Here is an 18,894-nt window from a genome sequence, read left to right on the forward strand (position 1 = left end):
TACCTATAATGCAGACAGACACAATGGATGCATAGACAGAAAGTCCAGGGCTTCAGTTCTTATTTGCACTGAAATAACTGAAATTACTTATAAGGGTAAGGGCTGAAGAATAAAATTCAGTCTTACAAAATGTGAATTAGTTGAACAATGGTACAAAATACAAGCCATTTCTAAAATAACTGATACACTAATAAGGATAAGTAGTCTAAGCAACATTTTACAGCAGTGGAAGAGCTTTGCAAGATGAAGCTTGTCATAAGGACTTCATATTGGAAGTTACAGTGGGGGCAAGGTAAAAATAAATCTCATGAGTTTATCCTCTAATTAAAAAGCTGTACTTTAAGCAAAAATAATCAATTTCACTACAGATAAAAATCCCTGAAGTTATATAAACTTCATATCTTTGCTTTCTTGCATCTTTATAATTCCTATTCCATTGTACTTTTCTGCCTAGGCTGAAGAAAATCACATGATTTACACTTTAAATCGAGTATTTTGAAACACAGCTGTTAAGCTACCATACACCATCTCGTTTATACAACAGTAATTAACATTTTACCTTGGGACGGGAAGATGGAAAAAATACTCCTTGTTCTATTTTCTTTTTAATGTGAATGCAAAATATAGGGTAAATATAATCTTCAAAATCTGGACTTAAATACAATTCTTAGGCGAACTGAACTGCCTTAGAAAAAGAGACCAAAAAATCCAAACGCAAATCTTCAAAATACTCATGCTCAGAAATGCTTACCCAGAAAGCAATTTCAAGAAATAAGAGCATCCTCCATACCCAAAATAAATAAATCATTATCATAAGCATCCAGCAAGATCATCACAAGCAATCCAGAGCAGTCACATAGATTAAACTGCTCTGCAGGACTGACAAACAGGAGCTCGGATCTTTGTAAACCTTGCGAGAGGAAAAGCACACAGCTAGAGGGTGACTGCTGCAGCAATCCCACACGACCAAGGATCCCCAAGTGCACCTAGAGACTCTAATCTCAATACACAGCTGCTCCTTCTGACAGAAAGTCTACCAGTCCCTTGGCAATCTGTATTAACTCCTGCTATTAAATAACAACGTGCCGGCCTTCCTCCCCTTCCCCTTTCACTCTTCCTCGTACCTATGCTCTGCTTACTTCAGCTTTCATCCATTACATTGCTGCAGTTTTGTCTGCTGGATTAAAGAGCACTCAAACACAAAAGAAATGCCTTTGAATAAGAACAAACAGGAACCTCCTGTCCAACCTTCGACTTGGATGGATCTGAGCTACTGATCTTTATACAGCAACTGGAGCTTCTGGGCACAGCTCCCTGAACATCCCATGACTCCCCAACTATTTTATAACACAGGGATAGACCATTTGCTTGATGAGCAGTTGAATCATCTAAAAAAATATGAAAAAGGATATTGACTTGAATCTACTAGATGCTTTATCTGCCAAGCAGGGAAAGCAAGCTTGGCCTCTGAACCAGACTGATATAGAGGAGGGGAAAGAGGAAAACAAATGTGTGCTTCCCCATGTACACAGAGGATGAGGGAAAGAAAAGTAATTTCTCATAATTTGACAAGAACATCCCCTCCCACAGCAAGGGCAACGAGGTCATTCAGTGCTCTTCAGTTGTCATAATGACAATAACTTCCACTTAAAAATAGTTTTTGGAAGCTAAGTCTGATCCAAAGGTTGACTGAAACTGCTACTGTCCTCAGCCAAAAAAGTGAAAGCAAAGACTTCATTTTTCACAAACCCTAAAGTTTAAACCCATCTCCCCATATAATGGAGTTTTGGCTGTTAACACAGACTGGTGGGCCATGAACCAGTAGGAGCAAGGAAGTTTATGTTACGGAGTAGGATACTCTGGCAAAGCGTCTCTGAAGCCAGAGGTCTTTAAAACAAGAGCATCTGCCAACTTCTACAAGGGACATTCACAGACATTGTTACGACGAGTCACCCTAAAACATTCCAGCTTTTATAAAGTCCTCAAGCCTTCTGGATAGATTTGTCCTCTTATGGGAAGGACCCCAGTGTTCTGTAAGAGGAAGATTCCTGTTTACCTGACTCAGTGTGCAGGCTGAGGGGGAACAAGACAAAGTAGCTAAGAACTAAGAGCAAGACTGAACAAACCTTATGTGGTCTACGCCACCGTTTTTGTGTTTGTTTAGTACTCCTGTGAGTGACAACCGTAACCATCAGTAAGCGTATCCAACAAGGTTACTGACGCATCATAGTTAGTTCTTGCTTACAAGCACTTGATATACAGACTAAAGCTCAGTCAATGTTTCATTCCTTGTCCAAGTTAATGAAAGGATTTCCAGAAAAGCTGAATGCAGCCACATTTTTATCCTCAAGAAACTAATGTGTAATTGTAGACCCTGTAAATACACACAAGTAAACAGAATCTTAAAATTTTGCAAAATTAACACATAATACAGTATGCATAGGAACCAACATTTCCTCAGTAGTGACTGTTAAAAAATGGTGTATTTCCTGGCTTTAAGATGCTTAATTCTACCAATTTAATATTTGTGACCATATCTATTTTTGGAACGGCTATGGAACACATACATAAAGGAGAGAAAACAAGTTATAAATGCAATGCCATGAATAGAGCTATATGGTCCATGCATTTTTTCTTTCCTTCCCTAAGAGAATCTAAGCATTAAGCACTGTACCACACAAAAAAGATGTATTATAGGCTCCCTTTTTAAGGGTGATTTGTGCCTGCAGCTTTTTTTCTTTCAGTTTTGGGTTCATCTTCCCATTATTTTCAAAATTCTCCCTATCCAAGAAAGCCTCCTGAACTGCATTAGGGCTTACACATTAGTCCCAGACTGTTTAATTTAGCCCTAATACCTTGAGGAAGCTTCAGGATGGATTGTTGCTATTCTGATTAAGGAATCAATCTCACCCCCTGCTGGGAAGGTTAGATGAATGCTTTGTCCCCAGAGGGAAATCAATATTGCTCCACTGACCAGCAACTTCCAAACACTGCATGCGTCAATGTATCATGAAGAAAAAAGCATTTAATTCTTGCATTCTAATTATAAAATAAGTTCTGAATTTCCACTATTTTGACACCTGTTTACTTGTTCAAGTCTTAAAGTATGAATTCTAGATTTTTACTACTCTGTCAACATTCCAGATTTTCTTTGTTCCCAGAGATTAATCCCCAGGCAAACCACAAAAGATAACTATACCAAGCCAACAACAGATTCATCATTCCAGTCAATACAAATTGTTATACTCATATGCATGAAAACCACACATATCACATGAAAGGAAAGACCTTCTGATCTTTGTATGGACTACACTAACTTTGTGATGTTGTTCCTAACCATCAAGTACTTCAACTCAACTGCTGGTAACCAAGTGAAATATTTATATTTGTACTGTTTAGCTCGGCTAAGGCTTTTGTTAGCTGGAACGATTCAATGCACTCCCACAAACACGAAATGCTGGCACTATGGTACACAAGCTTTCTGTTCAAGACTAAGTATTTTTGAAGAGCGTCAACAAGTATGCAGAACCAGTCTCCAAAGATGCCTAAATTAGGTGCATGTGTTTCACAACAGCACATTTCTTGCAAAAATTGTCATCTTCAACGATTACAGCTTTCCCATTTCAAGATTGCTTCATGTGAATCATACTGAACCTCTGGAAAAGGAGCTTTCAACAATTTTATACATAATACAAGTATAAGGATGATGCAGGTAAGAATCAGAGCAAAAACCACAATGCAAAAACAGCCCACAGTGATCCAGAAGAGGAGGTGTAGAGGTGCTCACAGTTCACACTGTGCTTTACCAGGAAGGGATGCACGCTTCTACCCTCCCAGGGTTGTTTCCTGGGCTACTTTGCTGCATGTCAGAAGACTGGATGTAGCCACACAGCCAGAGGAACATTACTTTGCCTTTATAAATAGAGTTGGAACCTAGCTACCCCCCCCCCCTCCATTCCAAAAATAAGGCTGTAAATCCCCAGGGCACTGATGTAAATAGGAACCGAGTCACACATGTCATGTGATACGCATTCTCATTACCTAAAGGATAGGCTGTGCATTTGCCTAGGTTACAATGTCGGTTTTCAGGTAAAGCATGTAACAATAATCTTTAAGCATCAAATGCCTTGATCACTGCGGGTAGGCTGTCTGTCCTTCAGGAGATTGTAGCCTCTCTGGTCAGCTGATGACAGTGCCTTTGAGCAAAGTAACAAAGTGGCTACCACACAACATGTACGGTACTGAAATGCTTGCTTTGGTTTTTTACAGACCAAAAACGGAAGTAAAGCCATGCTACACAGTTTTTCAGCTTTTCCATGCTAAGTTATGAACCTATGTCAGAAAGCATCCTCTGTGAAACACAGATGTTTCACAACTCCAAAGAGTTGTAAGGAAATAAAGGTTCTTGACCAGCACATACAACCCTTTCCTCTCATCCTTTTATTTTTAGGCTTTTCCAGTGACAGCACACGAGCAAAAGTATCCTGGACAATTAGAGTTGGGAGAGAGGGGCAGGATAGGTGAACAATATTTATTTAGTTCTCTATCACAGCTCTCCCGGTTCATCCACTGCGTTTTTCTTCTACTACAGCAAAACCTTAGTTACACATTCTTAATGAATGCCACTCCTGTAAGACCCACATTTGACAGATCAACAGCCCTCAAGAGGGCAAGAAATATTTCCCTTCCCCATTTAACTTTTGTTTGAGAAAACACACTTCCCATTCACTCACTACTGCGTGCCAGTAATTTTTTTCCTTTTGTAAATACAAGATAGTAGTGTTAAAGCATGTACCTCTGCATAAGAAAAAGCATCATGCAGAGTGAAAAATATTATCTAAAAGCATTTTAAACCTATTTGCTAAACAACTCCTCAAGGCTTTCTCCACAGAACGAGTGGATGAAAAACAGCAGTGCACACACTTCTGGATAAAGCTGTCATTTGGGGATGTGGTCAAATATTCTTCCACAGTGAGTAAAGATGCAAAATGCAACCACAAAAACAACATACATACATTCAAACCAGTAAATCAACTCTACTTAAATATTACATGGAAAAAGCCACATAAAAATAGCAATGCTACAAAGCCAAGCATGCAAAAGAGGACTGCTAGGTCCCTTCACTGCTTTTCTGTTTCACTTATCTAATCCTCGTCCTTTGCTCCATGCTTCTTCCTTCCCCTTGTGCACCCACTATACTTTCTCCCGATCCCATCAAACTCTTGACTTGCCATTCCTAATGCACTAATCCCATTGCACATCCTGTCTGACCACAAGTCACAGTCCCACCTATCCTACCCAGAGTCCAACCCTGCTCTTCCCCCATGCTCTTTATCCAAGCTGGTTCCTTGCTTTTTTTGTTGAAACTCCCTTTCTCCTCCTGAGCTCATTTTCACCGTTTCCTTTTCGCAGTTAGTCCCGCAGTCTCCTTCTCCCCAAGTTCGCTATCAGAACTGCCAATCTGAGTTGTCTCTCCTCCAATGACCCCATTGCCATAATTCTTGGCACTCCAATCACATGAACAGGTCCTAGTTTCTGTAACTGGATCCTACTCTGATCTCTACTCCTTCTTCCCCACCACGTTTGGTCTCTTGAATCAGCTAGTTCCTCTCTAACCACAGCCTCTCTTCCCCCATTCCTCACTCTCGGGTGAGTAATAACAAGAGAAGAACCAGTTTGCTACCATCAAGGAAGTGTAAGTGCTCAGATGGACCTTTAGCATGACTTGGTGCAACCATGCTTTTCATCCCCTCTCCCTCCTAGCTCTAAGTCCACTTTCTGCCAACTCCCTGACCCACACTATTCTTCCTTAATCCAGTCCAGACCCCACTTGTGCAGGACTGTCTTCCAGCCGGCTTCTTCCTCCGCACCGCTGGGTGCCTACAAAGGAGTCCGAGAGCAGAAGCGGCTGCCTGACTCCACCCTGGCCTTGAGCAGCTGTGACACGGAAAGTCTGGCTGCACTTTTGCAAGGACCCGACTGAAGCACATTCAATTATTCTGTGGGTGACTGCATCATCTTGCCCCACAAAAACCCCTCCAAGGCCAAAACGTACTCAGCACACATTGGAACTTCTGAAGACTTCAGCACTAATATCTTCACTGAGTACTTCCAAAGTGGTATTTTTCCAAAAACTTACAAGTTTGCCTAATTTGGGCAGATTTTCTCAAGAACAGCAGAAGGCATATCCCTGTTCAACAGCTATTGTCTGCCAAATTTCAAAACCTTGCTCCAATGAATGGCAGCACTACAGCCTTCCAAAACTGAAGGGGCATCGTGTTTAGTATGTGCAAGACGCCAGCCCTGGTAACAACTGAATAATCCTGCCTAATCTGAAATACAAAAAAATGTGAGACAGGCATGGAAAAAAACAAAACTGCAGTGTGAGCACACTCACTTGGGGAAAAAAAAAAAAAAAATCAAGCGGCAGCAAATAACTTCAACAGAAAGTGTTAAATAATCTTCATAATAAGAGATACCAACTCAGTCTACAGTATAGGCTGAAACAGAGAAAACTGTCCAAGGCACTCAATAAGCAATTTCTCAGAGTTAATCGGAGCTGAACTGAACTGATTCCAGGAGTCCAGTTAGTCAAAAGCGGTATTCTCAGTATCTCTGCAGGATGACCATTCTGCTGTCACATTGGTAATACTACTTTATCTGCATATCCACAGACTCAGTTCAATAAAAGTAAAATTTTTGAACTATACAATGAATAACTTACGAGATAAATTGTACTTGCTGTTCACAGAGAAGTAAATCTAAACACTATAAACTACCCTTCCCCTTCAGGTACACAAACGCTACCAGAAGCACTGATACCAGCCTCACTAAAATAGTAGAAATCAAGGATCTTTTAGGTACCAAGCAGAAGCACTTGAAAAATACTGAGCAAGAGACAGTCAAGTGACACATTTAAGATAAGAAACCCATGTTATTTCAGCTACAACAAGAAGAATTTCTTCAGGATTAGGGACTATCTGGATGACTTGGCAGCTCGTTGGGGACCATCTTTCTAAAGCAGGCATTAATTCCCGAGAGACTCAGTTTCAAGTTTTATTGCTTTACTGGGTTTCTGAGGGTGTCTGGGGGATTGCTGTTTTCTTTTGGTTGTTCTTCCAATTAGGTTGACTCTTCCCCAAATAAATGAAGGACAACATTGCAGCAGAACTGCTTCTTTACGTGCTTTACAGCATGCATGTCTGCTTCAGTGATCAGCAATGAACACTGGGCAATCAACATTTCATTCTTGCACTTTAACTGCACTGTTCTGTGCTGTAAGAAATCTAGAAACCCCACCTGCATTTTTTCCATTTTTAGATGCAAAAAGAAATATTTTATTTAATAATTCCAACAAGCCATCCTTAATAAACTGAGCTAAAAGAAATTATGTACCAGCTTAATAAAGTAAATTCAGCCAACACAGAGGCAAGGCAATCATGTAAAAATTCCAAAGGGATCCAAATCACCCCTACCAGACCTGCTTGAGAACTAAAACCACCATATGCTGTATGTACATGTGTGCATACAACACACATACTACTTTTTCCTATTTTGTATTTTGGAGCCAAAGCCATTGTTTGAAAAGGACAGACTGCACTATGCCAAGAGACAACTGTTTTTTCCTCTCACCAACTGTTTTAAAAAAGTGAAACAGAAAAGCAGAGTTTCTAGGGGTGGAAGGAAGAAGACAAGTTTCATCTGAAAAGCACACGATTATACTGAAGGGGGAAGTTATTTTAAAACATTTATATGAACACTAAGGAAACTCAACAGAGCACTGGGTTTTGACAGCTGGATTGGATTCAATGCATAACCGATCTCAGAAGCATTATTTCAAACAGGATGAAAGTGAATTTCAAAAATTCATTAGCAGGTTACCTTTCCAGCAATCAACAAAGGCAATAACGTAAAGCATCTTATTAAGTTACAGTGCAGTTGTGGCTCCTACTCTTCATGTGGAATATGGCTTTTGAAATTCCGCTTTAAAAGAATGTTTCACAACATGAGTAACACTAATGAGCTGCAAAGAGTCCAGCAAAACAGAGTCTCCTGTTTGACTGCCTTCCCATATGGTTCAAGAAAGCGGGGGATCCTGAGCAGCCACAATACAAATGGGGAGAGTCTGCGACTGAAAGGGAAAAAAAGATTTTCTGCAGTCTTGACTCACACTGAAAGATCGTAAATCCCCCATTCTTTAATGAATAGGTAGGAAATACAAGAATGGGTCGGTGACAATGTTACAGAAAATCTCTTTAGTAAAGCAAAGCAGAATTGTAAACAAAATTACTCAGACATTCATACACTGAATACCCAGCAACTCCTTCAGAAACTAGAACGGGAGTCTTTCTACTCCTGGAAGAGGAGTGCCTGGAAGTACCAAGGAGTGTACGCAGGGACCTCGCACATAACCCCATTCTCCTACCAACCAGCTCCTGGGAGCAGCAGAGGAGTTCCCACACAGCACATCTGAAGGTTTAAAAACCAGCTACTTTCCAACTAATGAAAAGGACTACGATAGCATCAATTTTAAAACGTAACATCCTTACAGGCTGCAGCAGCCTGAACCACCATCATGGGATGGGCGAATGCACAGAGGTGTGCGCTGCAGAATTAAGATACTGTGTAATGATTCAACTTCTATAAACAATTTCTCACTCAGTAATCTGCATATACAGGCTGACCACTTAAAACAGCAAGAGATCCACTCTGAAATAAGGAGAAGATATTAACGTCAGACAATTTTGCTACCTCAAAACTGTCCAAATAATTATGCAGAATAATTAACTAATGAAAAGCGTATTTTGCTTTGAAGTGCCCATCTCCAGCACTCTGTATACAACTTTTACTAAGAGCCTTAGAACAACCAAGCCAAAATTATAAATATGATGCCTTTATTCCCTCACCTTAGCTTCCCCCCCCCCCAATCTCTCACTGTATTTGCTTTTAGGCTGCCTTACTCTGGGAGTGTATTTTTGTGCGTGAAATTCCAACCTTTCGGAAATATACAGAAGTTGTAACATGCTACTAAATAGAAACCAAGATTCTACTAAATACAAAGAGGCAGGGCTCAGAGATACACAGCTCTGCCTCTCAGAGTTGTCTGAATGATGCCAAGTAGGTTTCAACAATTCACAGCCAATTTACAATAAAACACACTTTTCAGAAGAGCATTTGCCATCACTACAAAAGATTTTCTAAGCTGCAAACAATTCATCCACCCACCTTTGAAGGCCAGGCCCATTGCCTTATATAATGGAAACTCTAACTCATAATCAGAGTTAACTTGTGATTTAGCATGCAAGACTAAATACTTATCTGTGTCCTTGTCCCATCAGAAACCAGCTCCTTTCTTTACAGTCTTGGAGAGTAACAGTTAACACCCAAAACCAAAGAATTGTCAGGGGGTAGGAGGTGTGAAAATGGGATGGGTGGGATGACACACAGATTTCTATTGTGCTCAACTATAGTGGTGCATACACTCAAACTAGATGTTGGCTTAAGAAAAGAATCAATATATCAAACCTAGATTCAGCTCTGCAGATCCTCTGACAGGGAACAAGCTGACAAGAACAGAGCCCTCATTTAAGATCACATTTGACTACTGTGCCCAGATAACACCACTATGTAATGCCACCAAGGTCAAAAGCACCTAGGTACTCCAGAGGGTTTCCAAATGTGAGTCACCACTATATGCAACACCCATACATTATGCATACTCTTGAAGAACAATCCTGCAGCCAAACAAATTTAAGAAACGCAGGATTACAGCTGTTTAAACACAAATTCTGCTGATGAGATAGACCTAAGTACCGAAGGAGGAAATTATTTATTAGTTACAGACAGCAAGGGGAGCTTTCCTGTTCTGAGTTGCACCTATGTTTCATCCTCTGACAATGAGGATGTAGTTAAGATAACATGGTCTACAAGAATCCCACCTGCTTTAATACTGTGAAACAAGAAATTACTATTACTGAAAATAGTAATTTTCTAAATCATAACAGGTTTAGAGACAATTCGCATTTACAAGTGGAATTAACTTTATATGGCAAATATAACACAAATGGTATTTTTTCATACTAAAGCATACTGGAACACACTACAAAAGGCGCTGTCCCCAAAGTATCAGTCACATGAGGCGTTGGCCAACAGAGCCCTTGCGTAAGGATGGCAAATTAAGTTCTTTGGAAATACAGAATATTGACCTTCTCACAGGCTAAAAGGACAGTGACAGCTGTTAGCAGACATCCAGCTTTTCACAAAGGTCAAAGAAAAATTTGGTTAAACCACCTTCCTCCCCAGTCTTTTTTAAAATTTTTTACATTGAATGTGGAAAAAATACAACAACAAACCCACTGTGTCTGCACCTCCGAAACAGTCATAACAAAAAGATGAATCTTCCCACATTTAATCGCTGTACCACTTGCACTTGCCATGTGGTGACAGTGTTCTGAAGAGACAGTTTTTCCTGGACCACTTAACCACAAATTTATACGTAGCTCCCCCAAACTACATACTGTACCAAAACTCATTACCAAGAAACTTAATTCCCTTCAATACACCAACCATGCAGCCGCAGCCTTTTCCACTCAAAAGACAAGAACCAAAAGTCAGTTTTAACTCTGTTTGCTATGTAATTCCTACCACTTGCTTCAAGGGCTTCATACCACACAAAAGGACATTGGTGGGAAGAGTAGCACACACTAACATTTTACTCACTAAAGCACCCTCCAGAATAGCTCTATCTGCCATGCTCTATGTTCTTCTCCATTACACAAGAGAGGAGAAGAGTGAAAGAGATCTGAGTATACTTTTACAGCCTATTGTACCCAAATTGTAGTTGACTGAAAGTACAAGCTGGGTCTGTACACCAGTACACATAATCTTTCCTCGCCACTTACATTGTATTTAGAACAATGCCAAGTATTTAGAAAACATTGCCAATTTCAAGAATTGGGCATGAAATAAGTATCTCTTACACCCTCCTACCTGCTAGCTCTTAATACCACTCTTAAACTGGGGTGAAAACCAAAACAGTTTGGTCCTATGATTCTACTTTATCCTTCAGCCACTGCTTCTTCCTCCAGCTCCTGAATGTTTCAAGTATAATGAGCAGAAAGACCTCTGCTGGGGTTGGGTAGACTGACAAACCGCAGAGCAGCCGCTGCCCTGTACAGCGTGCTTACACACAGGGAACTCGCAGATGGTTACAGGAGACCTTCAGGTTTTCCTCTGTAACGCTGGATTGCTTAGAGGCCCCAAATGATCTCATTATCCCAACCATTTAGCCTCATACATGATAGAAATGCTGCATTAGTACCCCTAATAATTCTGCTGGTTATGGATCCATTCACACTCACAGGGCCGATCTTAAGATTAAACTCAAAAGTCTAGAATCCAGTGAAATATCAACAGCAACTTCGCAATAGGATTTGCACAGAATACACTCACATCACAGCACAACGCTAAAGTCTGTCTTGGGAATAACTTACATGTTGCTGAAGGGATTTTATTGCTTCTGAAGTATAAAGCTTTCTGCAAGCGGCTTTTTTTTTTTTTCAGGAATGAACAGAAATTCTACATATATCGATGCACATTAATATTCTACATGCTCTAAAGAACAAGCTCGATTTTACTTCTCCTTTGCTACATTTAAAGGGGTGAATCACGAACACGCATTCAGTCTGGTAGATCAGCACATCAGAGGTGCAGGGTGCAAGTCAAGCCTGATCAAACAACACCGTATCTTTCTAGCAATTTCAAATTTCCAAACTACAGTTGAAAACACTTGCCTCAACTTTTCAGTCCATCAAATGGTTGCATCCAATCACACACAAGTCACATCAAAAAACAAGCATTTATTGCTTACAACACCTGTTCCTAAATACCCATTCCCTTACTACTAAAAAACAAAGTTCTAAGGTAAATTGAAGTTTAATTTTGTTTAAACAAAAAGCATGCTATGATCAACAAAAGGAGGTAGCATATATTAAATACAGGTTGTTTGTGTAGCTTCCTTTCCCAGTGAAAGGGAGAACATGGAGAGATAAATCAGTGTTTTGGCCTAAATACCCAGAGCACTAGAAACCAATGCATTTCCAAAGCTCTGCCCAATTTAAAATAAAGCAACTCCTACCAATTTTGTATCTAGAATCATTTAATCTGTTGGTCCAACCCTTTTCCTTGGTAACCTGCCACACTTCTCAGAGTTACTACATTGAAGACATGAAAAATAATACTTTGATCCTGCTGAACCCAATAATTTCACCAACAAAATTGTCAGGGGGAAAAAAAAAATGTTACAAAAGCAGTTCGTAACTGTTACAGAAGACAAATATGTGACTGCACAACACCTGCAAAATTACACAGAACAGAAATAACTATTTATAAGCACTACTCTGCTACTACTGTTCTTGTCCAGAATCATCTCAGTATCACTTGCACACTTTTAAGAATGCAAAAATAACTAAGTCCATCTCGAGAATTCAGAATTTTCCTGTGTCTTAACTTACTTTAACTCCACTCAAACTATTTCATCTCCCCCCAAAGCATCCAAGATGCAGAAAAAGAAGGCAACTGCAGATTTTCCCAGAAACAGTCCCATGCAGCAGAGCTGTTTATATATTGATGAATCAATACAGCATCACTACAATATTTCATCAGTATGTATCACCTTTCTTTCTCTGGAATATACAAACATACCATAATAACCTCTCAGTAAGCATTTGCTCCCTAATTTACTGTCTAGTTCTAACCAGATCTAGCTATAACGCGACTACAATGTCACAGCAAAATGGGATGCTTACTTAACTGTCTGCCAGAACAGGCCAGCATTGCATCCAGAAAGGACAATTAGCACCTCTAAAATAACTAATTCGATACAGAGACAGTTGAAAAGCTTAGATACGTTTACTCGCGCTGGTTACTAGCCACAACCCAATGAATACAGGAGCGAAAACCTGCAGTGTTTTGCAATCCCGATGACCCTCTGCCACTCATTCTTGACTTCTCCATTCAAAACACTATTTCCGTTTTCCTCTTCCCCCCCCTCCCGAGCACAGATTTGTCCAAAGATGTTTCATGTCCCACCATTAAATTACCAACCGCTTGCACCGTCTCCTGTCCACTCCTACAAGCCCTCAATAACAGGTTTTGCTCCATGCTCCACCATCACGCTGCAAACATGGCTGCATCATGTCCTCTTTGTGACTGAATATGTATATCTCTTCTGCCTTTCAAGACTTCTTTTATCTGCCTACCCTTATTTTCCCAGATGAGCAAGGGACCATTTCAAATCGCTATTACCCACTTCTCCTTCCTTTTAGCAGTTTGATATTTTCCAGTAATGTTCCACCGTAAACCAAATGCATTTATACTTTCCAGGTTCACTTCAAAAACAATCAAGGAGGCTTTATACATTGAAACCCTCCTCACCATTACAACGTACTTATTCACGAACAGAAAACTCTTCTAATAAAAACCTCCGTCCTTCAAAACAAGCGTGGAAAGAAACCCCTTCGCAGCAGCGAAAGGAAATTTTATCATCTGGCTTTTCTTCCCTGCAGCTCCCTCTCCTGAAATTGGACCCCTTGTATATAAATCCACCTCGGAGCCTCTCCCCCAGCCTCCTGCAGAAGCCACACAAACACCCACCCCAGTCTTTGCCTGAAAACCTCCCTCCGCTCTAGAACCGCCGTCGCTTTTTGTGCTCTTGAGCGGGTTTTTTTGGTTTTTTTTTTCCATTTTACTGAAGAAAATAAATAAAACTGTTAAGTCTCCCCTGGGATTTCCCTGCGGGCTACATGTAAAAGTTTGGAGAAGGAGGCGGGGGGAGACCCCCCGGAGAGAGCAGCCCGCGGCCAGAGCTCCCCCGCCGTGCCCCGCACAGCGGAGCCCCGGCCCCTGCGCACGGACCGTTATGACACGGGGCGGGCGCGGCGCCCCGCGGTAACCGCCGCAACGGCGGCCCCGCTGCCTCCCTCGCCCCCCCCCCCCGCCTCACTCACCCACAGCTCCGTGCCCCAGCTCATGGCTCCGCCGCGCCGCCGAGGGCCGGCGCTGAGGGGCGGGCGGGGGGCGCTCGGGGTCTCTCTGTCCCCTAGCTGGGCTTCCTTCCCCTTCGCTCTCCGCACGCGGAGGGCCGGGCCCCGGCGGGGCGAGGCGGGGGCAAGCGGTGCGGAGAGGAGCGGGACGGGGCCGAGCGCTGCTCACCGCCGCTCCCGCCTCATCGCGCCGCAAAATGGCCCGAGCGGCGCCGCGCGGGGAGGCGGTGGCGGAGCCGGGGGGGGGGGGGGGGGGGCGAGTGACAGCTCCGGCGCACTGCGCAGGCGCGGCGCGGGGCGGGGGGGGGCCGGCACCGCGCAGGCGCAGCCGCCGCCGCCGGACAGCGCGGACACGGTCCCTGCTGGCACCGACCCCGGCCCCCCCCAACACCCCCGGGGGTCCCCGCAGGCAAAGCGGCGCGGCAGGCGGCCCCCAGGCCGTTGCGAGCACCCGGCAGGGCGAGGAGGGCGCTCCCCGCCCGGAGGGCAGCGCTGGCCGTGATCCCCCCCCCCCCCCCGCCCTCAGGTGTCCCTTCCCCATCTCTTACCGCCCTCTCCCCGAGCGAGGTGAGGCAGTTCTTTGGGTTTTTTTAAAGCAAATGTTCCGATTTCGAGCATTTGGAAGGGGGGCAACCGCCCTAGAGAAAAAGGACACCCACACCCTTAAAGCTGACTGCAAGGGCTGACTTCTTCAAACTCAGCTACCCAAATATATATAGATGTACACACACCCAAAAAACTACCCAAATCCAGGAGTATTAATACCACCATCTGTCACGCTCAACGAGCAAGCAGAAGAATAACCAAATTATCTGCTTTTGCATAAATGTGGGTTATTGTAGCAATTATGCAGGCCTTGCAGAAAATGGCTCATTTCCTTGCCAGAGAGAAATAAGATTTATTTTGTGCTTGTCTTCCTCTACAACAGCGTTTATTTGAGCTGTGCAATCTGACTTTACATTTCTGCTTTTCAGCTACAAGAAACGTAAAAAGAGCTTTGGAGTGATATTTTGTATTTATCCCTGCAACTGTTGGTGAAAGGTTTACATGGGGGAAGAAAAAGGGAAGCACATTTATTCACCTGAGGAAAAGGTATCTGCTTATAGAGGGTGGGGATCCCTTTGATGTCAGAAGATAAAAATTGATCAGCTGCTACAAGCGTTATCTCCTTTAGATTAATGCACTTCTTTCACCGATGCTTGGCTATTAACATACATGAGAAAGGACAAGAATAACTTATTAAGCAATCCAACATTTAGAACAACAATGAAGTGTTATGTTAATAACTGAATGGCATTTATTTTTATCCTAGTTCAATTGATTTGAACCTAAGAGTGGAACGCTGCTCCTCACACAGCTGTCTTTGAAGAGAGACAGAGAACAGGCCACACTTTTAATGATGAACAAAAGTTATTACTTTTAAGGACTTTGTAACAACTAAGAAACACACTGTTCAACTCATTTTACAGAGTACTTCTTCCTGCTCCTGCCAATGTATTTAAATATCTGAGCCTGCCATGCTGCCTAAAGCACAACCACAATCTTCCAAGGGTTTGTACTTCCACCGACTCTCAGAGAAGGGACACCAAAGCCCACCGTCATTGACCTCTGTCCACCCAGAACACATTGCAAAACCAGACAACGTGGTTGCATCACGACTTTTTGAGAGTTTAATCCATAAATACTTGAGTTAAAAAAAATGTACAGAGACCAAACAGAAAGCAGCACTAGTATCATCTGAGGTAAATTTGCTGTGGAATTTCCTTTTGCACAAAGAGCTGGGAGGGGAACAAGGCAAACCTGTTACACCAGCACGGGCAGGGAAACCTGTCCACACTGAAAGACAGAAATGCTTAACCAGTTACAGAAAGATAAAGGCCAGAAATGCAAGTTTTGTATTATGATAGTACATTAGAATCAACCATGCCAAAACCTATGAAAAGGTATTAAAATTCGTGTGGACAGATGTTCAAGGCAAACACTACACAAAATTAATTCCAGATATTTCTGGAAGGGGACTTTTTCCTATTTTTGATTGCCTTTATTATTTAGCCTGAAACTCTTTAAGACAGGGACTGCTTTGACGTTATTGCTTTCAGTTGTACAATGCCCAAAACAGCAGGGCCTGCAGCTTGGTTGTTCCCTAATTACTAATGTAATTAACAATGGCTCATTAAGAGCCATTTATACTGAAGCATGATGCTGGAAAGCTCAGTCGGTCCCAGCCTCAAAAGAATAATTCTAAACGCTGCTTAGAAATTATTTTATCTATCACTTCATTACTTAATTTGTACAATCCAAATCTGAACAACACAGAAGCTGATGGGAGTTTTTCTTTAGCCACACTGAGAACAAAACCATGCAGAGCTGTTATCTAGATTTGGGCCTATTCCTGTAAATTCTCTGTGTTTTCCTCTCCCGTTGTTATGATGCAGAGCACTCCCAGAGATAGATCCTAAACCCAAGTAGAAGCAATTCGCTTTTAAGAAGGCTAGGACTTTGTTTAGGAGACCCCAATCCCATGTGAAAACAGCCAGATTAGCTGCTGAATGATTCAGAAGGTATCTAAAGAAGAAAAATAAACTACATTTCAATCTAAACCCTTTTCTCTAGGCTTGTTTATTCAGGCAAAGCAAGGAAAATCACAACTTTCAGAACACATACAAGCATTTCTGGCTTCCAGCATACAAGAGGAAGAGGACCCACCTTTCCCCCCTGGATTTATCACCCTTGCAGCTGCTTCCCTTTTATTTTTATAATTCTACCCAGATCATCCACATCCAAGACAAGGAACATAGATACTGCTTCTAACCTCTCATACACTGGGACTAAAACAGCACCAGGAAAGCAAGAGGACACACCTTTCCCTAAGGCCATCACAGCTGTTTCCTCTCTGCTATTACAACACTACACAGATCATTCAGACACACAGCAAGGGCCCTTGGTTCTCTTCAAATGCCCTATCAGGGCCCAGAGGGGTCTAATTAAGGCCTGATTAAAACCTGATAAACCTTAATGGCCCTGACCAGCCTCACCTGTGGCTTCCCACCCCGTCTACCCATGGAGTCGAGGGGCCCCATTTAAGCTTTGGCCTGAGTATTCAGTCTGTTGGAGTAGTGTTGTAAGGGTATTGGTCTCTGGCTTAGCTGTAGCTATGCCTAGCTAGAAACCCCGTTGATATGGAGCCAGGCCCATCCCTGTGGACCTGTCCATCCATTGCTCGACTGTGTCTGACCTTGGTTACCATCACCTAAGTTGATTTCTCAACTCACCCTTGCCCCTGTCTCATTGCTACAAGCTCATCTGATGACACAGACTCTTGGCTGCTCCTAGCTGCCACTCCTGGGCCTGCTCTGCTTGTCTCACTCAGGGAGCGTGGGACTGGACTGTTAATGGTGAGGCTTCTGCTCTGCTGTCCATGTTATCCTGCTTATCTCTCAGCTCTGCATCCCTCAGGGAAAAGCCAGCCCTTGCTACTCCTCAGCATGCCTGTACCTCAGCTCATGGAGTATGTTAACAAATGGACACTTCACCAGTGGATATCTGCCTTGCTCTGTATCTGTAGGCTCTCCCTATGCTAAGATTTTTCTGACACTGCTGATACTTTCCATCTAATCTCAATAGTTGCCCATGATACACTTCAAAAAAAACACGGAAGAAAAATCTGTGAGGAGTTCTAACTAGGTGTTTGGGTACAAGGAAGGAATAAAGGAAAGAGATATCCAGGCTAAATATGGTTAACCACAGCTGATAATAACTGTACTTGCTAGGAACAGCACATTTAGAGAAAAGCGAATCTTGTCTGGAAGCTACAGTAAAACATATCAACGTAATGATGAGAGTTGCTGTTCTAGCATATTCACTACAGACAGCAGCCAGTTTGCATATTGATAGGAATGTAAATTTAAGTATAGACATCTTTTAACATACACGTTCTTAGAAAAATGCATAGCCAAAGTAAACATGTTATAAATTCTAACTTTGATATTATTTAGTCTAGGTAAGTGGGAAACTTAAGAGTTACTACAATATCCTAATAGTTGGTAGAGAGTTACACGGAAAAAAAATATTCAGTCAGTTTCTAGTTTGTGGCATAGAAATCCCTGATTGCTATTAGGAAACATCTTCAGACTAAGAGAGGCTCTTCAGCTGAACCACTCCCCAGAATTGGAGGGGAAAGCCTCGAGCTATTTGACCACGGAGGTCACATAGTTAAAGTGTGCCTGATACTCAGTAGTGGAGCAAGGCATGAAAGCCTGTGCTGCAGCTGTGGTTTCAAGCAGCTATTTCTCAGGAGTCAAAAGTCTCTAGGTGTCCCAGGTGGTCCATGACAGAAATTATAATAATTACAACATAAAAAAAATACTAATTCCAAGAAAATTTCTGGACCAGAGTTATCTTTTCAGAATAAATTATCTGATTGTAGTGATGCAGGCTTCTTACACACTGTGGGGTGTAGCTACGGGCACTACAAGGCCTGATGCTGACAGGACATCTAGCGGCATGTACAAGTTACTGCCCAGAGAATGAACCCTACTAGAAAAACAGACTGATTTTTTTTCATGCTTCCAGATATTTTCTGATACCAGTCCAGGTTTCTTTGGCTGATGGCGAGATTATTGTGTTTATTTTATTACCTAAGAATATAAAAGAAAAAGAGGGAAATTAAATTGTAAGAAGAAACGTACAGTAACATCTGAATCACCTCTGTACGAAGACGGGGCATTCTACATAATCTTGTTAATATAAAGGTCAAGACTATTGATTTTTCTCTGCCTTTTCACCCTCACTTGCATTTTACTACTCACCTGGTCAAATCCAGTTGTTTATCTGGCTCTAGGTGAAGAAACTT

General features: G+C 42.1%; 1 protein-coding gene across 38 annotated transcripts in view; it reads right to left on the reverse strand.

The window, feature by feature from the left end:
- Positions 1 to 18,894, reverse strand: part of FNBP1 (formin binding protein 1) — a 107,351-nt gene extending 88,457 nt beyond the window's left edge. For 37 of the 38 annotated variants that reach the window (XM_074890809.1, XM_074890842.1, XM_074890841.1 and 34 more), the window contains exon 1: positions 14,007 to 14,276. In XM_074890809.1, the coding sequence (XP_074746910.1) occupies positions 14,007 to 14,030 (24 nt within the window). In that variant the 5' untranslated portion in view covers positions 14,031 to 14,276. Of the gene's footprint in view, positions 1 to 14,006; positions 14,277 to 18,850 lie in introns of those variants that run through there. The other variant, XM_074890832.1, reaches the window with a different exon arrangement.

Source organism: Strix uralensis, chromosome 21 (assembly GCF_047716275.1).
Source record: "Strix uralensis isolate ZFMK-TIS-50842 chromosome 21, bStrUra1, whole genome shotgun sequence".
Classification (NCBI taxonomy): Eukaryota; Metazoa; Chordata; class Aves; order Strigiformes; family Strigidae; genus Strix; species Strix uralensis.